The following is an 18,504-nucleotide window of genomic DNA, read 5'->3' as shown; positions in this document are numbered from 1 at the left end:
CACATGTAAGTACATTTGTGTGGTTTGGATTAAGAAACCCCAATGTGCCGGTCTACAGACTGGCTTGTGTTTTCTCAGGCTATTGGTTATTACGGTAAGAATTTGTGCATTTGTGACCCCAGATATCTGACTGTATCCACTTAGCACCGCAGCAGCACTACTGCTGAAACTGTGGCATGGGCACGACTGAAACAATCCCCAATAGGACCAGTCAGGATTCCAGTTAGCTTAGCCCTCAATCCCCCTAAAGAATGTAGGCGTCAGCAGTCCATCCCAAAGGGAAAGGAGGTTTTGTTGTTTTGTATGGTGTATACATTTGATACATGGCCTCACATATATGACTCCGGAAGCTCCAGTTACAATCCCTTGACTCATAAAAAGTTGGGATCTTTTCTTCTTAACGTTAAAGCCCAAACAAACACATTTACAATACGCCCCCATGTCCTTTCTGGAGACTGAGGTCTCTCCCGGGCGTGTGAAATAATTGTGTGAAAGGCTGGACTCCAAATTGGTTGGGTGTGACGGCCACCGATTTGCCAATCATTCCATCACGTTTATAGGACTGACAGGGTTTGCCAAAAGAATAGTGGAAAACTGCCTTCAAAATTCCAGGAGACAGAAAAAGAAACAAATACTTGCTTACAAAGATAAAAACCCAAGCTTAGAAACCCTGAAAAATAGTTCACTTATTAAGAAAAAAAGAAAAAAGAGCGTCAGCTGTTTTTATAAACCAGTAAATTACCCAGTCTTAATCACTGTGCACAATCTCCAAAACGCTCCAAGTGTAACAGATGTCAAGTGTTGTGTGTCATTGTATTTGTTTCATTTATTCACAATCAAAAGAAAAAAAACATGTTTTACAGAAGCAGAGACATCAGCTGCTGAATCTCCAAAGCTTTTTGTTTGTGTCATATCATGTTATCCCTCATCTTTTAATACGAGCCCGTGCATCATACCTGTAACTATTAGTGTATGTGAGAGGCACACATTTAAACATATGGATAATTCCCCTGTCTGTCCTTTAACATAAGAAGATAACATGTCTTTCCTCAAAACAGTAAGCTGAATAACATACAGAGACACTGCTAGGAGTGGCACAAACATGTTGTTTGTTCATGAAACCCCAGCCTACTGAGAGTTAGGGATCTTCTTTGTCCCTCCTAAAATAATTTTAACTGTAGTTTAAATTGATTTACTGCCTATATTACACTCATTCGCAGGCTCATACTTTAATTTGGGGCGCCACTAGAATAGGGTTATGTGCTTTAAAGATCAAAAATCACATTTTTTCTCTTTCTGTCCATAGCTGCAGTACTTCTATTCACCCTCTGTCTAAAAAAGTTCATTTTAGCTCCTGTATCATTGAGGCTTCCTGTTCTGATTGGTCAGCTGTCACCTGCCAGAGCAGACACCAAGTCTAGCTGCACTTCTACCATGCTGCAAGCTAGCTGGTAGGTGCTAAAACTACTAAACTGGTTGACGATTTTAATTCACTATTACACAGGCCATAACATATTTAGGAACACAGAATTTACTTGTGGAAAATACAGGCCATTGACCATGATTGTTATCAAAAGCAGACCATATACTGCAGCCACCAGCATTTATATAAAACAATATAAAACGGAGGTGCAATAAATTACATGTACTAAAGGCTGTACTAGAATTTTCACACCGTAGGAGATATGGTAATATAATGCACACCTATTACAACTCAAATGTTCAGGGCAAAAACAGCAACATGCTCCTTTAACAGCTGATCAAAGCTTAATGTCACCACTGGTGCCGGCTTGTCTCCACAGCGCTTATGTATGTAAGTACATGAACTACAACACAACCCAGATATGAACATATGGCTATGGACTAAAAACACAGCAAGAGCAAAGTGATGTTTAATGAGTCTCTCTTGCTTGAACGAATAACACAATCCAGAATTTTATGTAGACCTTTTTTGTGTTTTGGGGCTTTTTTGCCTTTATTAGATGGGACAGTTGAAGAGCAGACAAGAAGGGTGTGAAGAGAGAGGAGATGACACGCAGTAAGGGGCAGCTGGTGGGAATCGAACCAGTGGTCGCTGCAGAGGACTAGCTGCTGTGGGGACATTTCCAGCACATTTCCTTCAAAAGGTTAATTCACTGGATCTTGTAGATCTTCAGATGGAGGGAGTAGAAGACATTTTTGTCAGTTCCTGCAGCCAAAAACAGAGAAATGGACGTGCTTTCCTACTTTTCACAACTTTGTGTTATTGGAGTCAGCGTTGGCGAGGAAAGAACAATGACAGACAGTGAGATAGCCTCACAAGGTTTCAGTGGGTGTGACGGTCACTCAGCTGGAGGATGGTGACCTAGCTGGAGCTGGTGCTCAGTTACATAGCAATACAGACAAGAAACAGAAGGAGAAGCTGGATTATAAAGAAAGTGTTTCAGTCACTTCTGGAGCAGTGTTTTCTGTGCAAGAGAATAACTCCCATTGGGCTTTGTAACTTTTTCGATGTTATGCGCACACCAAAATGCTAAAGGAAAGGGAAAAGACCAAAATATGAAATATGGACTTTATAATAATTTATTTGTTTACTGTATGAGGGCTGTTTAACCTTTTTGTTTTCTGCCTTTTTAGCTTCCATAAGCTATTGGTCATTCTTGACCAAATAAGGCTCTATTAATAAAACCCCCTGGGTGTACTGAATGGAGCAAAAGTGTGTTTTATTGCTTATGAATTCAATTTTTCATTTGCAAGAGGAAGAATGTGTTTTTTTTTTTTTTCTTTTAAAATGTACATAGTCTTATTTAGACTGTAATAAAAATATTACCATGATAGTAATTTAGGCATGTCAATAAAAGACTAGTGCCAGTAAATCCCAGGTTGGATGTCTGTGTGCACCCCACAGACTGGGGAGTGACAGCCAGCACCAATCTTCCATATAAAAACAGCCTTTCCTTTCCCCTCTCTGACCATTAAACACGACCAGATCGCCGCATGTGTTTCCGTCTCAGCGCGGGTCTTTGTTTGCCTACCCATGAATCTGGGCAGCCCTTGTGTTGGGGGTGCAGGAAGGGACGCAGACTGGAAGCTGTGAGAGTAGAATATCATTAGCCATAAAGCAGATCTTCACTCAGCATCCCTGTATGTAAACTCAACATATGGCCAGAACCGTCTTTACTGTAGAGGCAGCTGCATGCGCCTGAGCAAACTCCCAGATCAAATGTTTACTTTGGACTGGACGTCTTCCCTTAAGAAACTACAAGAGCAAGACACCCTAATTCTGAACAGAGAGGTGGATACCCCTGTCAGCTTCTGACACCCCACCTGGCAAAACAGAGGAAATGGTTTTAGTGTGTGTCCCGAGCTCACATATATACATGCACACACATACAAAATCACCCCACACACACGCTTACACATTTGTAAAGGCAATATAACACCAACTGTGGACTCCATTGCTTAAAGGTCCAGTGTGCAAGATTTATGGGGATTTATCCACAGAATATGACAGAAATGTAATATAAGTATCATAAGTATGTTTTCATTAGTGTATAATCACCTGAAAATAAGAATCATTGTGTTTTAGTTGTGTTAGAACGGTCCATTTATATCTATAGAGGGTGTGGGTACTCTTCAGTGGAGGAAGCCAAGTTGAACCACCATGTTTCTATATAGTCTTTCATGTTTTTCACCAGTGTGTGACATATAGTGACAACTAGCGGTGACACATCATCTAATTCCCGCCTTCATAGTGTGTAGGAGAACCTTAACACTTATAAATAAGGGCTCCAAAAGGGTTCTTCCTGAAGGGCTGAGGTTCTATCCAGAACTATTTGCTTCTGAAGAACTCTCCTTTGAAGAAAGACTTTAGCAAGGGTTCGTTGTAAGAACACTTTTCATCCAAAGAACGCTATTTAGAAGAAACCTTTACAGATTGTGGCAAAGGTTCTTCCTTACGGGACAAAGGGTTCTTGGTATAAAACCTGTGGCATATGAAAAGCTCTCTGTAGAACCCTCTAAGTGTGTTCTCTCTAAAACCGTTGGAATATAAAAGGTTTTTTGGTAGAGTGCCTTGAGTGTGTTCTAGATGAAACCCTTGTAACCCTGAGTGTGTTCTGGTTAAAACACTTACAATATGAAAGGGTTCTCAGCAGACCCCTTTGGTGGGTTCTTGTTGGTCCCGTTGAAAGAGCAAAAGATTCTGGAATGAACCCCCAGAGAGAGTTCTAGGTGGAGCCATTGCACTATTAAAGGGTTCTCTGTAGAATCTCTCTCAGGGGTTCTAGGTAGAACTCTTTGAAAAGGTTGCAAGTGGAGCCTTTATAAAAGGTTCTACCCATAATCAGGGTAAAAGGGTTTTCCAATGAGGACAAGCTGAGCGAACTCTTTATGGTTCTAGTTAGTATCTTTATTTCTAAGCGGCTGCGTATGGTGGCAGTAAAAGTCCTGGTCTTCTGTATAAACATGGTGTTCTTCATAGAGGAGGACTTGCGTTCTCTGTAGACTCACAGCTCATTCTAAAATCATGAAAACACAATTCTTACTGTCAGCTGATTATACACTAATGGATAAATGCTTATGAATACTATATTCCATTTCTTCCATATTTTCACAATAAATCTCTGTAAATTTTACACAGTGGACCTTTAAAGAGCAGTTCTACATCAGCAGAAGACAAATCAATCAATACAAATCTAATACTAATGTTTTGTCTGTCTAAGTACATTATGTTAGCAAATGGATTAACTAATATACTGTACAAAAAATATTTTGATATTCTGAGTAAAATCATATCCTGATGTTACTGAATTCCATCCGGCCTTAAATGTTTATACTGCGATCTCCAGAATCCCTGGCATGTCCACAGTAGTCCTCTGACACTTCTCAGGACACTCCAGTAGTTTGTGTGCAGACGTTCTGTGGGCAGTCGGGGCCTGACTTTCATTAAGTAGCCGTGGTTCAGCAGTAATGTGGATATGGAGAAGGCCCAGAGCAGAAACATGGAGCTGCTCCAGCACCAGGGCCCGGGCCAATGTCTGTTTACTGGCCAGGCACACACCATGGGTCAGAGAGGTAAACATCACCGGCAGCTCCCGGCAAAGCCACATAACAGAATGAGGGTGATGTAGGGGACAACATAGTGAAAGAATGTTAGTGGAAACATCTGAGTGGCGCTCCTTCTGGGTTTATTGCAGAGAGACTGAGCTGTTTATGGTAGAAAAATGCTCTGTTGCAGCATTGTGGCACATGAGCAGCTTCTGCAAGTTGTTAGTGATTTGGGTTGAGTGATTTAAACCCCTTAATCATCCTTAAGCTGACATACCACAATTATACCACACCTAACATGTTGCTGTGTTGATGTTGAAGCCAGAAGACATTTTTTTTAATCTAGATGATTTAATACTTTCAGTTGTCGCTTTGTTTTGTTTGTAATAATGTTCTCCGTGACCCCAGACTCCTCGAACCTCTCCCATGTCAGCTTCAAGACCCAACCTACTCATCAGAGACCCATTGAATTCTCAGCTCCACTCTGAGAAATAAAGGTTCCAAAAGGGTTCTTTCTGAAGGACTGAGGTTCTACCCAGAACTGTTTGCCTCTGGAAAATACCCTTTTTTGAAGAAAGGGTTTGTCAAGGGTTCTTTGTAAGACTAAGGGTTCTATTAGGAACCTTTTTCATCCAAAGAACCCCTTTTTATGAAAGAATTCTTCAATTATTGTTGAAATACCTGAAAAACTGTTTCATCAAAGATTTGTCAAGGGTTTTTTGTATGATGATAGAAAAGGGTTCTCGGTAGGTGGGTTCTAGTTATAAAAACCTTGTGATATAAAAAAGTTCTCTGTAGAACCCCCTCAATGTGTTCTAGACAAAACCGCTGGAACATGAAAAGGTTCTCAGTAGAGCCCCAGGTTGTGCTCTTTATAAAACCCATGGATCATAAAAGGTTCTCAGTAGAATCCCCTCAGTGGGTTCTAATCAAAACCCTCGGAATATGAAAAGGTTTTCAGTCAAACCATCTTGGTGGGTTCTAGATGAAATCCTTTTCATATGAAAAAGGTTCTTGGTAGAACTCTGTCTGTTCTAGGTAAAAACCCTTGGAATATAAAGGGGTTCTTGGTTCTTGATGAAACACTTGGAATATAGAAAGGATTCTCATTAGAGCCTCCCGAGTGGGTTCTTGTTACCACCCATAGAGGGTGGAAAGGTTCTGGATAGAACTCCCAGACGGGGTTCTGAGTGGAACCATTTCACCATGCAAGGATTTTCTGTAGAATGTCTCATGCTGGGTTCTGGGTGAAACCTTTCACAGATGGCGCTACATATAACCCTTTATGCTGGGTTCTGGGTAGAACTCCCTGAAAAGGTTCCAAGTGGAATCAATCAAACAACAATAAGGGTTCCCCTGTGGGGACGAGCCAAAGAACCCTTTATTGCTCTAGTTATCATTCTTTATTTCTAGGAGTGTAAAGCTCATCTGTGTTTAAGCGTTTGGCCTCATACCTCAGATTCAGGGTTATTATCTCTTTTTCACAGTTCCATTAACATCTTGGAATAAACTCAAACCACTCTGGTCATATCTGCATACAAGCTTTAGCCAGATCTTGAACTTAGTGGCCAATAGTCCCATTCCTGGTAATATCTAATGTCTTCCCATGTATCTGCTGCCAAGTCTTTGGCGTCGTATCAAACCTTACGCTGTGTGCATCACATGGCTGTGTTTATTGCCTGTGGTTTAACATCGATAGAGGAATGGCCTCCTGTGAGCCAAACACGTGGCCACCTGGCTCCAGTGAGCCTGGCCACAACATGGATGAAGACACATTATGCACTCACACACACACACACACACACACACACTGACAGAAGCCTGTCCTATTAGACAGACTTAATTGCAGTGGTGACAGCAACAGGACAGGACAGGAGACAGCTCGGGCACAGATTAGGGACGATCAGCTGAGATGAGTCTGGGATTCTGGCCAGCAACACTGAGAGAGAGTCAGAGCTGCAGAGACGGAGGGAAAGACTTTAAAGAAAATGGTGATTAAATGTTATTTACTTAATATGCCTAATAAACGTACTCTGATGAGAATTTATGTTTCTTATAGGTCTGTGAATGATTAAGAGAAAATCTGGGGGAGCTGAGATTTCAGAGAGTACAGAATAGAGATGGGAATGGCAAACTAGAAAATGCCGACAACAGATCAGAGACGACTCTTCCCGCTCTGCTACTCTGCATGATTGTCCCATAACTCAACTGGAGCCCGGACAGGGAAGAGCAGAGGGATGGAGGAAGTGGAATACGGTAGGAAAGAGTGGGATGGGAAAAAAGTACACAGAGGAGACGGGAAGATGAAGATTTACTGTTGTTTTAAAGAGATGCGAGACTAAAAACAGAGGAGTTGGAGATTTTTCTGCAGCTTTTTAAAGCTCCCTGTGTCACAAAGCAAACCCTGCACCTCTCAGAATGAGCTACAGCATGATTCATGATGAAGAACAATACACACTTGCATTGTCCTCTGAGAGGAATTGTAAAGAAGCAACAAGAAAAACAGGCCATGAAGAAAAAACAAATGCTAGCCCCACCTATCCTGTCTCATAATACCACTTTGTACCTTAAAAGGTGATGGTCTGATAGCATGGCGCTGACCAACCAACTTAGTTTTAGCTGGGAGGTATATGCGAGCGCTGAGTTTGCTACATTATACAAACTCCCTTGGATTTTTTATTCTAATAAATAAACAAAATACTCACAAAATGGCAACAAAGCCAAAGGTATACCTTATGAATTCAAGTTTCTCTCTGCCTTGATAATTCATCATAAAACACACTTGATTCAAGCTCAACAGAAACAAAATAAAACTCATCATAACAAGTTAGATGTTGAACCTCCCTCTCTCTCTTCTGAACTTGCAGCATCTTTATCATCTCCAGAGTCAAGCTGCTGAGTCCAGTTAAGTTACCCGGTCGTCCGGCTCCAGTTCTGGTGCCCATTCTGCCAGCTTCCCCCTCACCCTGGTCCTGAAAACCTCCTTCCCCTTTCAGTCCAAATCTTTGATCGCCCAGTCTGCGCAAAATCAGCTAATTGGATCTTAACTAGCTGCATGGCTAAGTGACCTAACTAGCAGTTACTCAAGTGATTTGATGTCCCCAATTGATTTCGACAGGTGGCCAGAATCATGCAAGACAAGGTTGCACGGTGGCTACATGTCACACTCCATAATCTTAAATAAATAATCTTAAGCAATTCTATTACAGTAACTAGTGTTTTCCAGAGCTTTCAGTCATATCTCTGTCTTTATTGGCAGGTGTAGTGTTAGCACTGAGCGAGTTTGGAGCCAGTAACCTAAAATACCAACAGTCTGCATGACACTGAGCAAACTGAACCTAGAGTCAAGAATATTAATGGTCAACTTTTGTGTTGAATTCCAAATTGTTTGAAGAGAAAAACTGGTTTCATCATGATTTAAATAGAAACATGTCAATGTCTTTCACTCAATATGATCTTGAAATGAATTATTTTTGATGCTACTTTTTTGTTTCCTTCTCAGATAAATGGGCAGTTTTGCCTGTCCAAAAAGAAAGTTATGTGTAATTTTCTTTTTCATTCTTCCAAAAGAAAAACCAGAAATAACGAGCATGAGCCAAGGCAAAGAAGCCATCTAGCCTATTAAACTTTACAGCAGTGGTTCCCAACCTGGGGTTGGTGACAAGGCCAAGAAAGGAAGAAAACATATTTATGCAAGACAAAATAGCTTGGCTTTTTGCTTTTTTGTAATTTCCTGTGTCATTTTACTTCTTTGAGACTGTAAAAGTTATCCTAATAAAACCAGTTGGTTGAACTGGTCACAAGTGGAAGACATGTGCAACCAATGACAAGAGGCCGCAAGTAGACACGCTGCCCATCGACCACTGAAAACCCACCTTTTCAGACTATTTCTCAACATCCCATTCTAGTACTTTCTCCCATCTCATCTCTTTTAAAAAGAGATCATAAAACACTGTGGGTCATTAACACACTTTTAGCTCTTTTTTTGGGAGGGTTTCACTTCTAGTTCCTATGACATCTGGCTCTTGTTCCTTTTGAAATTAAATGCACTTGCTGTCAGTAGCTTTAGACAAAATACTGATCAAAAGTTTTTAATTAATACAATGAAATGTTTATGATAAACGCTGTTTATTGTAATAGTTATCAAGCTGAAAAGATTGGAAACCACTGCTTGACAGGATAGTGAACTTCATATTAAATACAACTCACTCAGTTTTACATTACTTTCATTAGTAAGTTTCACTTTACTTTTCATTATTTTACTATAGGAAAATACCAATGTGCATTAAATCCTTGAATACATTGTGCCATGTTGGAAATGCCTGCTGGCATTAAATATCATACCTGATTGGTTTGGGGAGAGGAAGGAGGCAGATAGAGGAAGAATTTCACAGAGAGAATAGACAAAAAAGATGTTTCTATATTAAGGGGGGAAAAATCAAAGCAGACAAACGCAGTGTGTGTGTGTGCGAGAGAAAAGTCTGAATAATACATCAGAAATCTCTGAATTATTCACAAGGTGGGGGGTGTTAGTGCAGGCAGTAGAGTTAAGAGAAAGCAGAAAATTGATAGAAAGCAGAGAAAGGACGGAAGGAAACGTGAATGACTTTAATACCCAGTAGAAAACAGTGAGTGATGAATGTTTTCATCCTCCTCAGAGCACCATCTGAAAGGTCCGGTCTGCTCAGGGTTCCCCTCCTGCCCTTCCTCTCCACCCTGTAACCATTCAGCGGGTTCTCTCCTGGGGTGTTGGGGCTACCAGGAGGGGTCTGCTTTCACCTCAAAACCCTCACACACAGACAGACACAAAACTGTTCAAGAAAAATAAGGGTAGAAAGAGAAAACGAAAGGTTGTGTGTGTGTGTGTGCATTTGAGGTGCAGCAGCGGTATTCAAATCCTTTCTGCTGGGACAAGGTCTGCCAGAGTTCATGCTCTGAGTGCCACAGCCAAAGACAACACACACACACTAAAAATGGAAGTCAGAGATCAGTCATCTGATGGGCAGGTGGGGGAAAGTGAAAGCTATCTGATGGACTGTGTAGTGGGAATAGGGACCAGGAAAGGAGCTTTACTGTGGTTTGTCTAAACCGTGCTTGATTCAAGATGACTCGTCCAATGTTTAGTTAATCTCTCAAGGATGATATACAGCACAGGCGCAGACACTTTTATGAGCTCTGTGACAACAGTGAGACATGACAGTGGAGGTTACGGCTGTCTCTGTTGTGCTGCTGTGTCTCTCTGTGTGTGCTAATCACAGCATGTCACTGGTGGACCCAAGGAGGAAGGTGCGGGGTGATAAAGTACCTTCTAGAGTGGCCCAATGTCCAGACAATGTGAAAAGGTGCCCTCTAGGGTGCCTTTCATGCAGATAGACAATGTTAAAGTGCCCTCTTGGGTGCCCTTCCAGTGGACAAAATGTTATAAAGTGGCGCACTGGTGCCCCACCACATACAGATGAGGCCCTTTTTATTTTTTCGTTCCTACCTCTCAGACAGCCTGAGTCCACCACTGCAGCATGTACTTGTTTCACCTCTACAACTTTAGCTCGTTAGCCTGGGACATTTATTGTCCATCTGTTGCGTCCTCATGGTGTACATGATCAGACACACAGACACTGACAGACACTTGTCTGCTGACCAGACCTCAAAGGTCTACCGCCTTGTTTTTAGCTCCTGCCTTTAATCACTTCAGCAGATCTCTATAACAGAACATATTGTTCACACACTTGTGTGCGCGCACACACACACACACACACACACACTCTCGCTCTCTCCCCTTGTGTGTATGAAATTTCCAGGAGGGATTTTTAACTTTGTCCATCCCCGCTTTTAGTACCCCACCCCCGTCCATATGTCTGGGCACCAGAGCTCAAAATGTGCACGCGCCCCACACCGCACACTCATATAAACGTCCTGGGAAAATGTACACGTGCCTGCCGCACATTTGGGTCATGCGAGTCAGACATGTGAAGCCCCACTGGTACTGCAGCAGAGACGAGAATACAAAGGAATCACGCCTGCTCATCAACACACACCCTTACAGAGACAGATAACAGAGGAAATGTCCAAGACAGAGGAAAGTGATGAGTGTGGACAGGGATCAGAATCCACACCACAGATTCACAAGTACAAATTTTCATGCCTTCATATTCACTTAATGAGAGCAAGTCATTTAAAGGTGCAGTGTGTAAGATTTACGGGGAACTATGATATGACAGAAATAGAGTATAATATTTACAAAGTGCGTATTCATCACTATATAATCAACTGACAACTAGAGTTGTTATTTTTTCGGTACCTTAGAATGAGCTGTTCATATTTGTATTGGGAGCAGGTCCTCTTCCATGGAGGCTGCTATGTTGCACCGCCATGTTTCTACAGTAGACCTGAAGGGACAAACTCAACACTGGATTTAGAGAAGGCAAGTTTTGCAGCCACTGTATGTTCTCCTACATGCTTGGAAGGGGAGACTGAGGTCAGTTGGTTGTGATCTGAAACCTCAACGCTAGACGCCATTAAAGCCTCTTGTCCATACATGTGTACTGGCTTGGCTTGACTTGATTTGACAGCAGGGATTTACATCTCCATAGCAACAGGGCTACCAACTTGAAGGTGTGTCTTTTAACTGAACACAAGCTTAGCTTGAATCAAGTGTCTGTAAAGCAGCAAATTAACCCTTCATTTCCTATGAATTCTTCACAATAAGAGTCTCAGGTTATCTTGTTATTTAAAAGCTTTTATTATGAAGCAGAAAAATCAAGAAATGTCCAGTGTTCTTCAGCAGTACATTAACACACTCGCAAACAGCTGAAACCAAACATGAAATAGTAAAATAAAGCAGATATTTCAAAGTACAACCGCAACTCGCTTAGAGACGGACCGGGTGTGCTTTGGACCAACTCCAGAGATGGTCCATCCTGGGTGTGACTCGACGTAGCCTGACGTATTATATATGTAGTAATTGAAATGCAAATCAACTCGTCATGGTGTGTTGTGGTGCAGCCAAAAGTGCCAATGGAAAAGTTTTCTGAATCTGAAACCTCACTGCTAGATACCACTAAATCCTACACCGGTCCTTAAATGATTATTCGAAAATGAAAATGTTAACTTTACCACAACCAAACCACCAAATGTTTGTAATTATACATCTGCCTATGCAATCTGCACAAAACAGTAAAAAGAGGTCAGAAAGGTCCACTTCTGTACCTACATCTTTCCACACATGTAAGCTCAGGACACGGGCAATTACCAAAAAGCCCACTTTTTGACAAGCTATTCATTATAATTATGCATCTTGCCATACATCAAAGTGATCATAGAAAGAAACAGACTTCACTGCCATGGCTGAAAGACAGACAGCAGGCATAGAAATGGCAACAATGTGCACGGAAAGAGGCAGAACGCGAGAAATGAAAACCTGTAATTAAAACCTTGACAAAAATATAGTATTTTGAGAGGAGCAGTGACACAGGGTAATGAAAAAAAAGCAGTCAGATGGTACCAAATCTCTCAGCATGTTTCCAGATTTCCACCGTGGTGGATAATAAAATCGATCTAATTTACCCAATTATTGCAGATGCTTGAGTCAATTAATAATTGACTAATTCAATGCACACATGATCAAACGCCTGATTCGTTCAGTCAACAATAATTACTATTAAAACCAGAGTCAGTGCTCGGTCAAGAAGTCACGCACACACATGCACACACACCAACATCCATGCTCCTTGCTGCCGTGAGGGGGGAGGAGAGCGGCTGAGTGACTGGGAAAGAAACAGAGGGGCCTGTGTTTACACTGGCAGGCTGAGCAGCTCGTGAGCCCCATGGAAATGGCCAGCTCACATCAGATGGAGAGAAAGCTCCACCATGACTGACAGGGCCTGCTTGTCTTTGAGGTCCTTCACAATCAGCGCCGTCCGTTTCCCAGCGTGGTTCACTCCCCGGGGCAGCCGCACCAAACGAAACAAATAAGAGACATTCAAAGGAAAATGGTTGCCATACCAGGAACATGGCAGGAGAGCGTGCGGCACAGTAAAAGCCGGACACGTAATGAGTCGTCCTCTTGACTTGCAGTACACTGTAATTCCAGCAATAATGGAGGGGCCGGAATGCCAAGGACGTCCCTACAGTGTAATTCTGAGACTTGTCTTCATTGACAATGTACAGTATTTCATCCCCGGAGAGGAAAATGAATCTACAAATAATTGGCGTACATTTCCTTCCATGTTGCGCTGATATGTTTCCACCATGTGTTCCAAGTCATTTTCTCCGTCTAATTGCATTCAAAGGGAAAGTAACAACCAGCACAGGGCCCCAGTGGTCTCACAGTGGACCACAAACGCTCAACTGATCTTCTTTTAAGATGTGCGTAAATTTTCAAAAGGAGGGGATTTCATCATAAAGCCTAGCATTACCATCCATTTCACAATACCATCTGTCTTCTGGGAAGAGAATGGATTTTTTTTTTGTATTGGCATTTGGATCTCCATCAACAGGCCCAGACTTCATTGATTCACATAATTGTGTTAGATGGCTTTAGTCCTTTTCACAGCAGCTTTATGGTTATAGATGGGTTCATGGAGCCGGGACATGTCAAAGCAGAGACACCCAGCTGGAGAGGAAAAATAAGGTCCAGGAAGGGCAGGGGAGAAATTAACGAGTGAATGGATTGATGGACCAACAGGCTAACACAAAGCCTATCCCATCCATCACTGTCACGCACACAGACACACACACAGAGCTAATAAATTGCATGTAATTTTGTTATCCAGTCGATCCGGTTGCTGTCACTGCACCCTCCACCTGCCATTTCACAAATCATCTTTGTTGAAATCAAGAGGAAACTTGGATTTCCACCCCGACAGTCATGTTGTGCACAGAACCCACTGCCAGTTCCAGCCAGAACTCGGTTCCTCTCAGCACTGAAAACAACAGCTTCTCATTATGTGTATATGTACAATGAAGATCCTGATGAAGGTATACTAAGTTGTAAATCTTCACAAAAAGCCCATGAACGCCATCTAGTGGAGGAGACAGAGATGACAGCTGATAGGTCATGAAAAAATGCATTGGAGGGAAAATTCAGCACTATGAGTATGAATGTCTAATTAGTGTTGGTAAATGTAGTCAGTTTAAGCAATAAAATCCTCAGTGTGTGCTACATATAACCAATTACAATGTTTGTTTACAAGAACTTAATTAACTGAATGGCAGGAACATGTTGAATGTTTTCTTCTTTCATGATGTTATTCCAAAGTGTTGGCTACATCTCATTCATCTAAAATACATGTTTTATGCTTCCAGTAATGTTAGTTTGGAGAGCTAATTTACCTGTTGGGCCATAGGCTAAAAAAAACAGACTGCTTAAGTCTACCTAAAACTAGCAGTTAGTTGAACTGAATTTTCCCTTTATATTTAGATGAATAGCACAGAAAAGCACTGCACAGCTTTTTGTATCAAAACTGTTGTTTTTATTAAAGGGATTAATCAAAGAAAAGTACAATCCTGAAGAAAAGAGCTGAGATGTAGTCTTTATGTTTGTCTTTATGCTTTTTGTCATTTTCTAAACAGTGTGGCAACAAAAAGAAATTATTAAGATAAATAATTATTTTTAATATACAGTATGAGGGTTCCATACCTCATACTGTATATTAAAAATACAAAATTCTATACCTGTTTTCTTCTAGTAAAATCCAATCCAGAATTCTATATTTGGTGATATTAAGGTTACATGTAGTGTCTTCATCTATGCAGTTATTATGTGACAGCTCTGCTGAACATATAAATCATCAGTCACTGATGAAAAACAGCTCTGTGTTTGTCATTGTTTATAACTCTTAGCATTGCCATTAGTAAACTCTCAAAAGGAAGTGAGGTTATAAATACCATGGTGTTGATTTTGGCAATAAATATGTTGCAACTGGGGTTCTAAAACTTGCAAGCAATGCAAGATCATTTGCTTGCTGAACCTAGAGGAAACCACCACCAGAGGGCACCACTGACATTTATTATGGTGCATCTCTGCCATAACTTAACATTTCAGATGACTCAGTAACAAGTTTACTTTCTTCATAACTGGGTACAAATTTTGTACATAAGAAGATGGTGTACGGCCCACATGTACCAAATGTTACAGAACTACTGGTGTTCCTGAAACTAGGAGCGTATGGTCATTTGAAAGATTGTGACACTACAGTGGCCAGGTTGTTAACATTTCCTCGAGCCCTCTGAGAACTTTTGAGTCTGGTGTTATGTACTAGGCTTCACAGTTCTCTTCACTGTCAGATTATTTCAGTCCTGTTCCCTGCTTATAGTAGAGTCTCAGTCCACTGTAACACCTTCAGGAAGCTCCACCACCACAGGGGCACAGTCGTCCAAATCTGCCTCAAAGTCCCACCGAAACTTCTTGGTCAGGTGAGCTTTGAACTTCTCTGCTCTCTTCCGCAGTGTGCCGTCTACACCGGGTCCACTGGCAAACTGGAAGAAGTCCTGTGAGAAAATAAAAACAAATGTACAAAACAATGTAGTGATTTGTAACTTTAAAATGTGAACATTCTTGACAAGAATAATTTAGGTGATGCTTTGACGCTGCTGTTGGCTCCCTGGTATCATGATGTGTTTGTATGTTACTGGCCGAATAGATTCAAACAGAGTTGTGTGGAACTCAATGTTTCAATGTTATAGCTTTAGCTTAGTTTGCAAAAACATTCTTGGAGGAGTTGTCAGGTTATTTTTTTTAATATATTAATTACATATAGACAAATTTTTGTTTTTCAGAACTATTTTCAACAGATAAAATACTCAAAAGAAATCATAAAGTTAATGAGGCAGTGGCAGACAAAGGCAAATTGCAGCTCACCTGAAAGGATAGAGGCAAAATTAAGGTAGTTTTTATATATAAAATGTGATTGTGAGCTTCGCCTTCTGGCTAAGCTCTCTTTTCATCACAACAGTGCAGTAAAGCAAACACAATCCCGCTCCTGCTGTTCCAATTCTCCGACCCATCTCGCGCTCCATTGTCCCCTCACTCGAGAACGAGACCCAGAGATACTTGAACTCCCTCACTTGGGGTAAGGACTCATTCCCTACTCGGAGTAGACAATCCACCGGTTTCCTGCTGAGAACCATGGCCTCAGACTCAGAGGTGCTGATCCTCATCCCAGCTGCTTCACACTCGGATGCAAACTGATCCAGTGAGCGCTGGAGGTCACAGACCTCACAGACACAAAAAGCAGCTTTGCAATTCTCAGGCCACCGACCTGCACACCCTCCCCCCCATAACTGTGCCTCGATATCCTGTCCATGAAAGTCACGAACAGAATTGGTGATAAGGCGCAGCCCTGACAGAGGCCAACCCCCACAGGAAAAGAGTCCTTCTGTATATGAAAAAAAATCTTTTCTTACACCCTTCAAAACAAAGAAGGCCTTGTGCCCTCCCATGAGCCACTGGTGACCCACAGTGCAGGTCCGGACACCCAGGTTGGGAACCAGCAATTCAGACCATTAGAGGCTCAGAGTAATACTGTGTGTGTGTCTTGTGATAAAGCTTCTACTGAGTGACACTACACAATTGTTCCTTTCATTTGCATGTAGTTTGAGACTATGTTTATCACAGCATTTATGAAAATGTATCTGAATTTGTGCATCTACCTGCAGCGTGGAGGTGAGGAAGTTGTCCTGAGACACGATGTCGACGAAGAAGTCAGGCGGGATTTCTCCAAGCTGGTGGTAAAGCACAGCGATGAGCCCCAGGTAGAGCTCCTTACGTTTACGCATCGCCTCCTCTGATCGACACAGCAGCACAAGGAGACGCTTCCAGTGCTCGAATCCCTCATATACATTTCCAATGAGGAAACAGACAAAGGCAAATTGCAGCTCACCTGAGAAGAGAGAGGCAAAATTAAGGTGTTTTTTATGTCTAAAATGTAATCATGTGCTATTTAGATGATCTAATATTAGTATATCTACCACATACCTAGCAGGTTGAGGGGCTGCAGCTCATAGTTCTTCTCCAGCACCGTCTCCAGGGCGTAGCTCAAGTCCAGACTGCACTGGGTGATCTCTGCTGGTGTAGCCCCAGGAGGGTAGGTCTTCTTGGGGATTGCAGAGAAGCGCAGCTCTGTGCCCTCCCTCTGCTTCATCCTGGGGAGCCTGTCGAGTCCCTCCTTCATGCTCTGACAGGCTGTGTCGTTCCTTGGCTGCTCTGCCCTGTCTTTGGTGTGTCTGAACTGGAGCTCGGGGATGACGTCACTGAAGGCACATACTCGCCCTGACAGAGGCTGAAGGTTATTGGCCACCTCCTCGCTCAGATGGTCAGTGAGGGACACCCACTTTCTCATCACCTCGTACGGATAGGGTCCGAGGAAAGGATCCAGGTCTCGCAAGCTGGCCCTGATCCGGTTCACCTCCTCTTCGTTCTGGGAGGCTGAGAAGTCCAGATCTTCTTTTTCGGGGTCCCAGTTGGCCAACAGGATCTCTCTGGGTTTGAGAGTGAGGAAGAGGCCTGTCTTTGGGCCAATCTCTCCTCCACAGCTAGGTGGATTTGCAGAGCAGTAGTGGAGGAAGTGCAGGCCCGGGGGGATCATCTTCACACCCTTGAAGCGGGGACCAACCTGCCAACTCTTGCAGTCAATCCCCAACTCTGTACCTTGAGGAACACCCAGCAACACCAAAAAGGCTCCCTCTTCAAACAACCTCCGAGCAACATCTGGATCCATGTCTACGACATTACTGCTGCTGCTGTTAGCCATGGCTGCTGTTCTGTCAAGACCTACTTGACTTAAACTTTAAAACTAAAACACTGAAGGCAGCACAATAATTAAAATCCGCTTCCAACTGTTAAAGGATAGTTTCTCATGTTCAGAGCATTCAGAAGGATTTACTCAAAACGTCCAACAGCTGACACAGAGAGATGCTGCTTTTTTAACGTCTCGGATGGATGTAGTTTGTCTCTGAAAAATGTTAGCAAGACAAAAAAAAAAATAACGTAGACTAGTTAAACCATTTAAAGGTCTGGTTTTATAAATATATTTGTGTTAAAGGTAAATGGTGAAGGAAATTTACCACAACCATACCTTGCGTAGCAGGTTGTTGATGTTTCATATCGTTGGGAAATCGTTTGGTCGAGGCTGTGCATCAGCTTTTCTGCTCCGGACGGAAACACACTGCTGCATTAGAAGTGTTCCGCGTCTATAGATAAAAGGTTTTTAGCGAGGACAGTTAGTGTCACTGAAATAGCAATAAAGCATTTCTTTGATTAATAAGTAACTGTACATTAAAATAAAAACTAATAAATCTGTTAACCAATTATTTTAGAACTCTATAAACTAAAGTAACAAAATAGATCATAATTTGTTATTTTAATTGCCAATAAAAATGAGGATTTATAAAATGTTTTTACAGAATATAATTTACCAACAAAATAAATACATCAACAAATGATTCAAATCAAAAGGGGAATTATATATAGAAAACAGT

General features: G+C 41.9%; 1 protein-coding gene across 2 annotated transcripts; it reads right to left on the bottom strand.

The window, feature by feature from the left end:
- Nucleotides 1-15,017: 15,017 nt before the first annotated feature.
- On the bottom strand, nt 15,018-18,193 carry aar2 (AAR2 splicing factor). 2 transcript variants are annotated; one of them, XM_084720937.1, is made up of 4 exons: nt 18,102-18,193; nt 17,003-17,978; nt 16,678-16,907; nt 15,018-15,516 (listed from the first exon to the last, which is right to left on the bottom strand). In XM_084720937.1, the coding sequence occupies exons 2-4, from the start codon at nt 17,775-17,777 to the stop codon at nt 15,349-15,351; spliced, it is 1,173 nt and encodes a 390-aa protein (XP_084577063.1). In that variant the 5' UTR covers nt 17,778-17,978; nt 18,102-18,193; the 3' UTR covers nt 15,018-15,348. The 2 variants fall into 2 exon arrangements, with proteins under 2 accessions (XP_084577063.1, XP_084577065.1); XM_084720939.1 differs by having other exon boundaries at nt 17,003-18,153.
- Between the last annotated feature and the right edge of the window lie 311 nt (nt 18,194-18,504).

This window comes from Lutjanus erythropterus, chromosome 6, assembly GCF_056507025.1.
Source record: "Lutjanus erythropterus isolate fLutEry1 chromosome 6, fLutEry1.hap2, whole genome shotgun sequence".
Classification (NCBI taxonomy): Eukaryota; Metazoa; Chordata; class Actinopteri; order Lutjaniformes; family Lutjanidae; genus Lutjanus; species Lutjanus erythropterus.
Note: the sequence above shows the minus strand (reverse complement) of the source record. Positions and strands in the feature narration are given on the sequence as shown.

Excerpts from the sequence above, each read along its gene's own strand:
- aar2 (XM_084720937.1), bottom strand. The coding sequence starts at position 17,777 with ATGGCTAACAGCAGCAGCAGTAATGTCGTAGACATGGATCCAGATGTT. Across the intron at positions 16,908-17,002 it reads GCAGCCCCTCAACCTGCTAG|GTGAGCTGCAATTTGCCTTT; the intron begins GTATGTGGTAGA and ends CTCTCTTCTCAG. Across the intron at positions 15,517-16,677 it reads TCCTCACCTCCACGCTGCAG|GACTTCTTCCAGTTTGCCAG; the intron begins GTAGATGCACAA and ends ATTTTCTCACAG.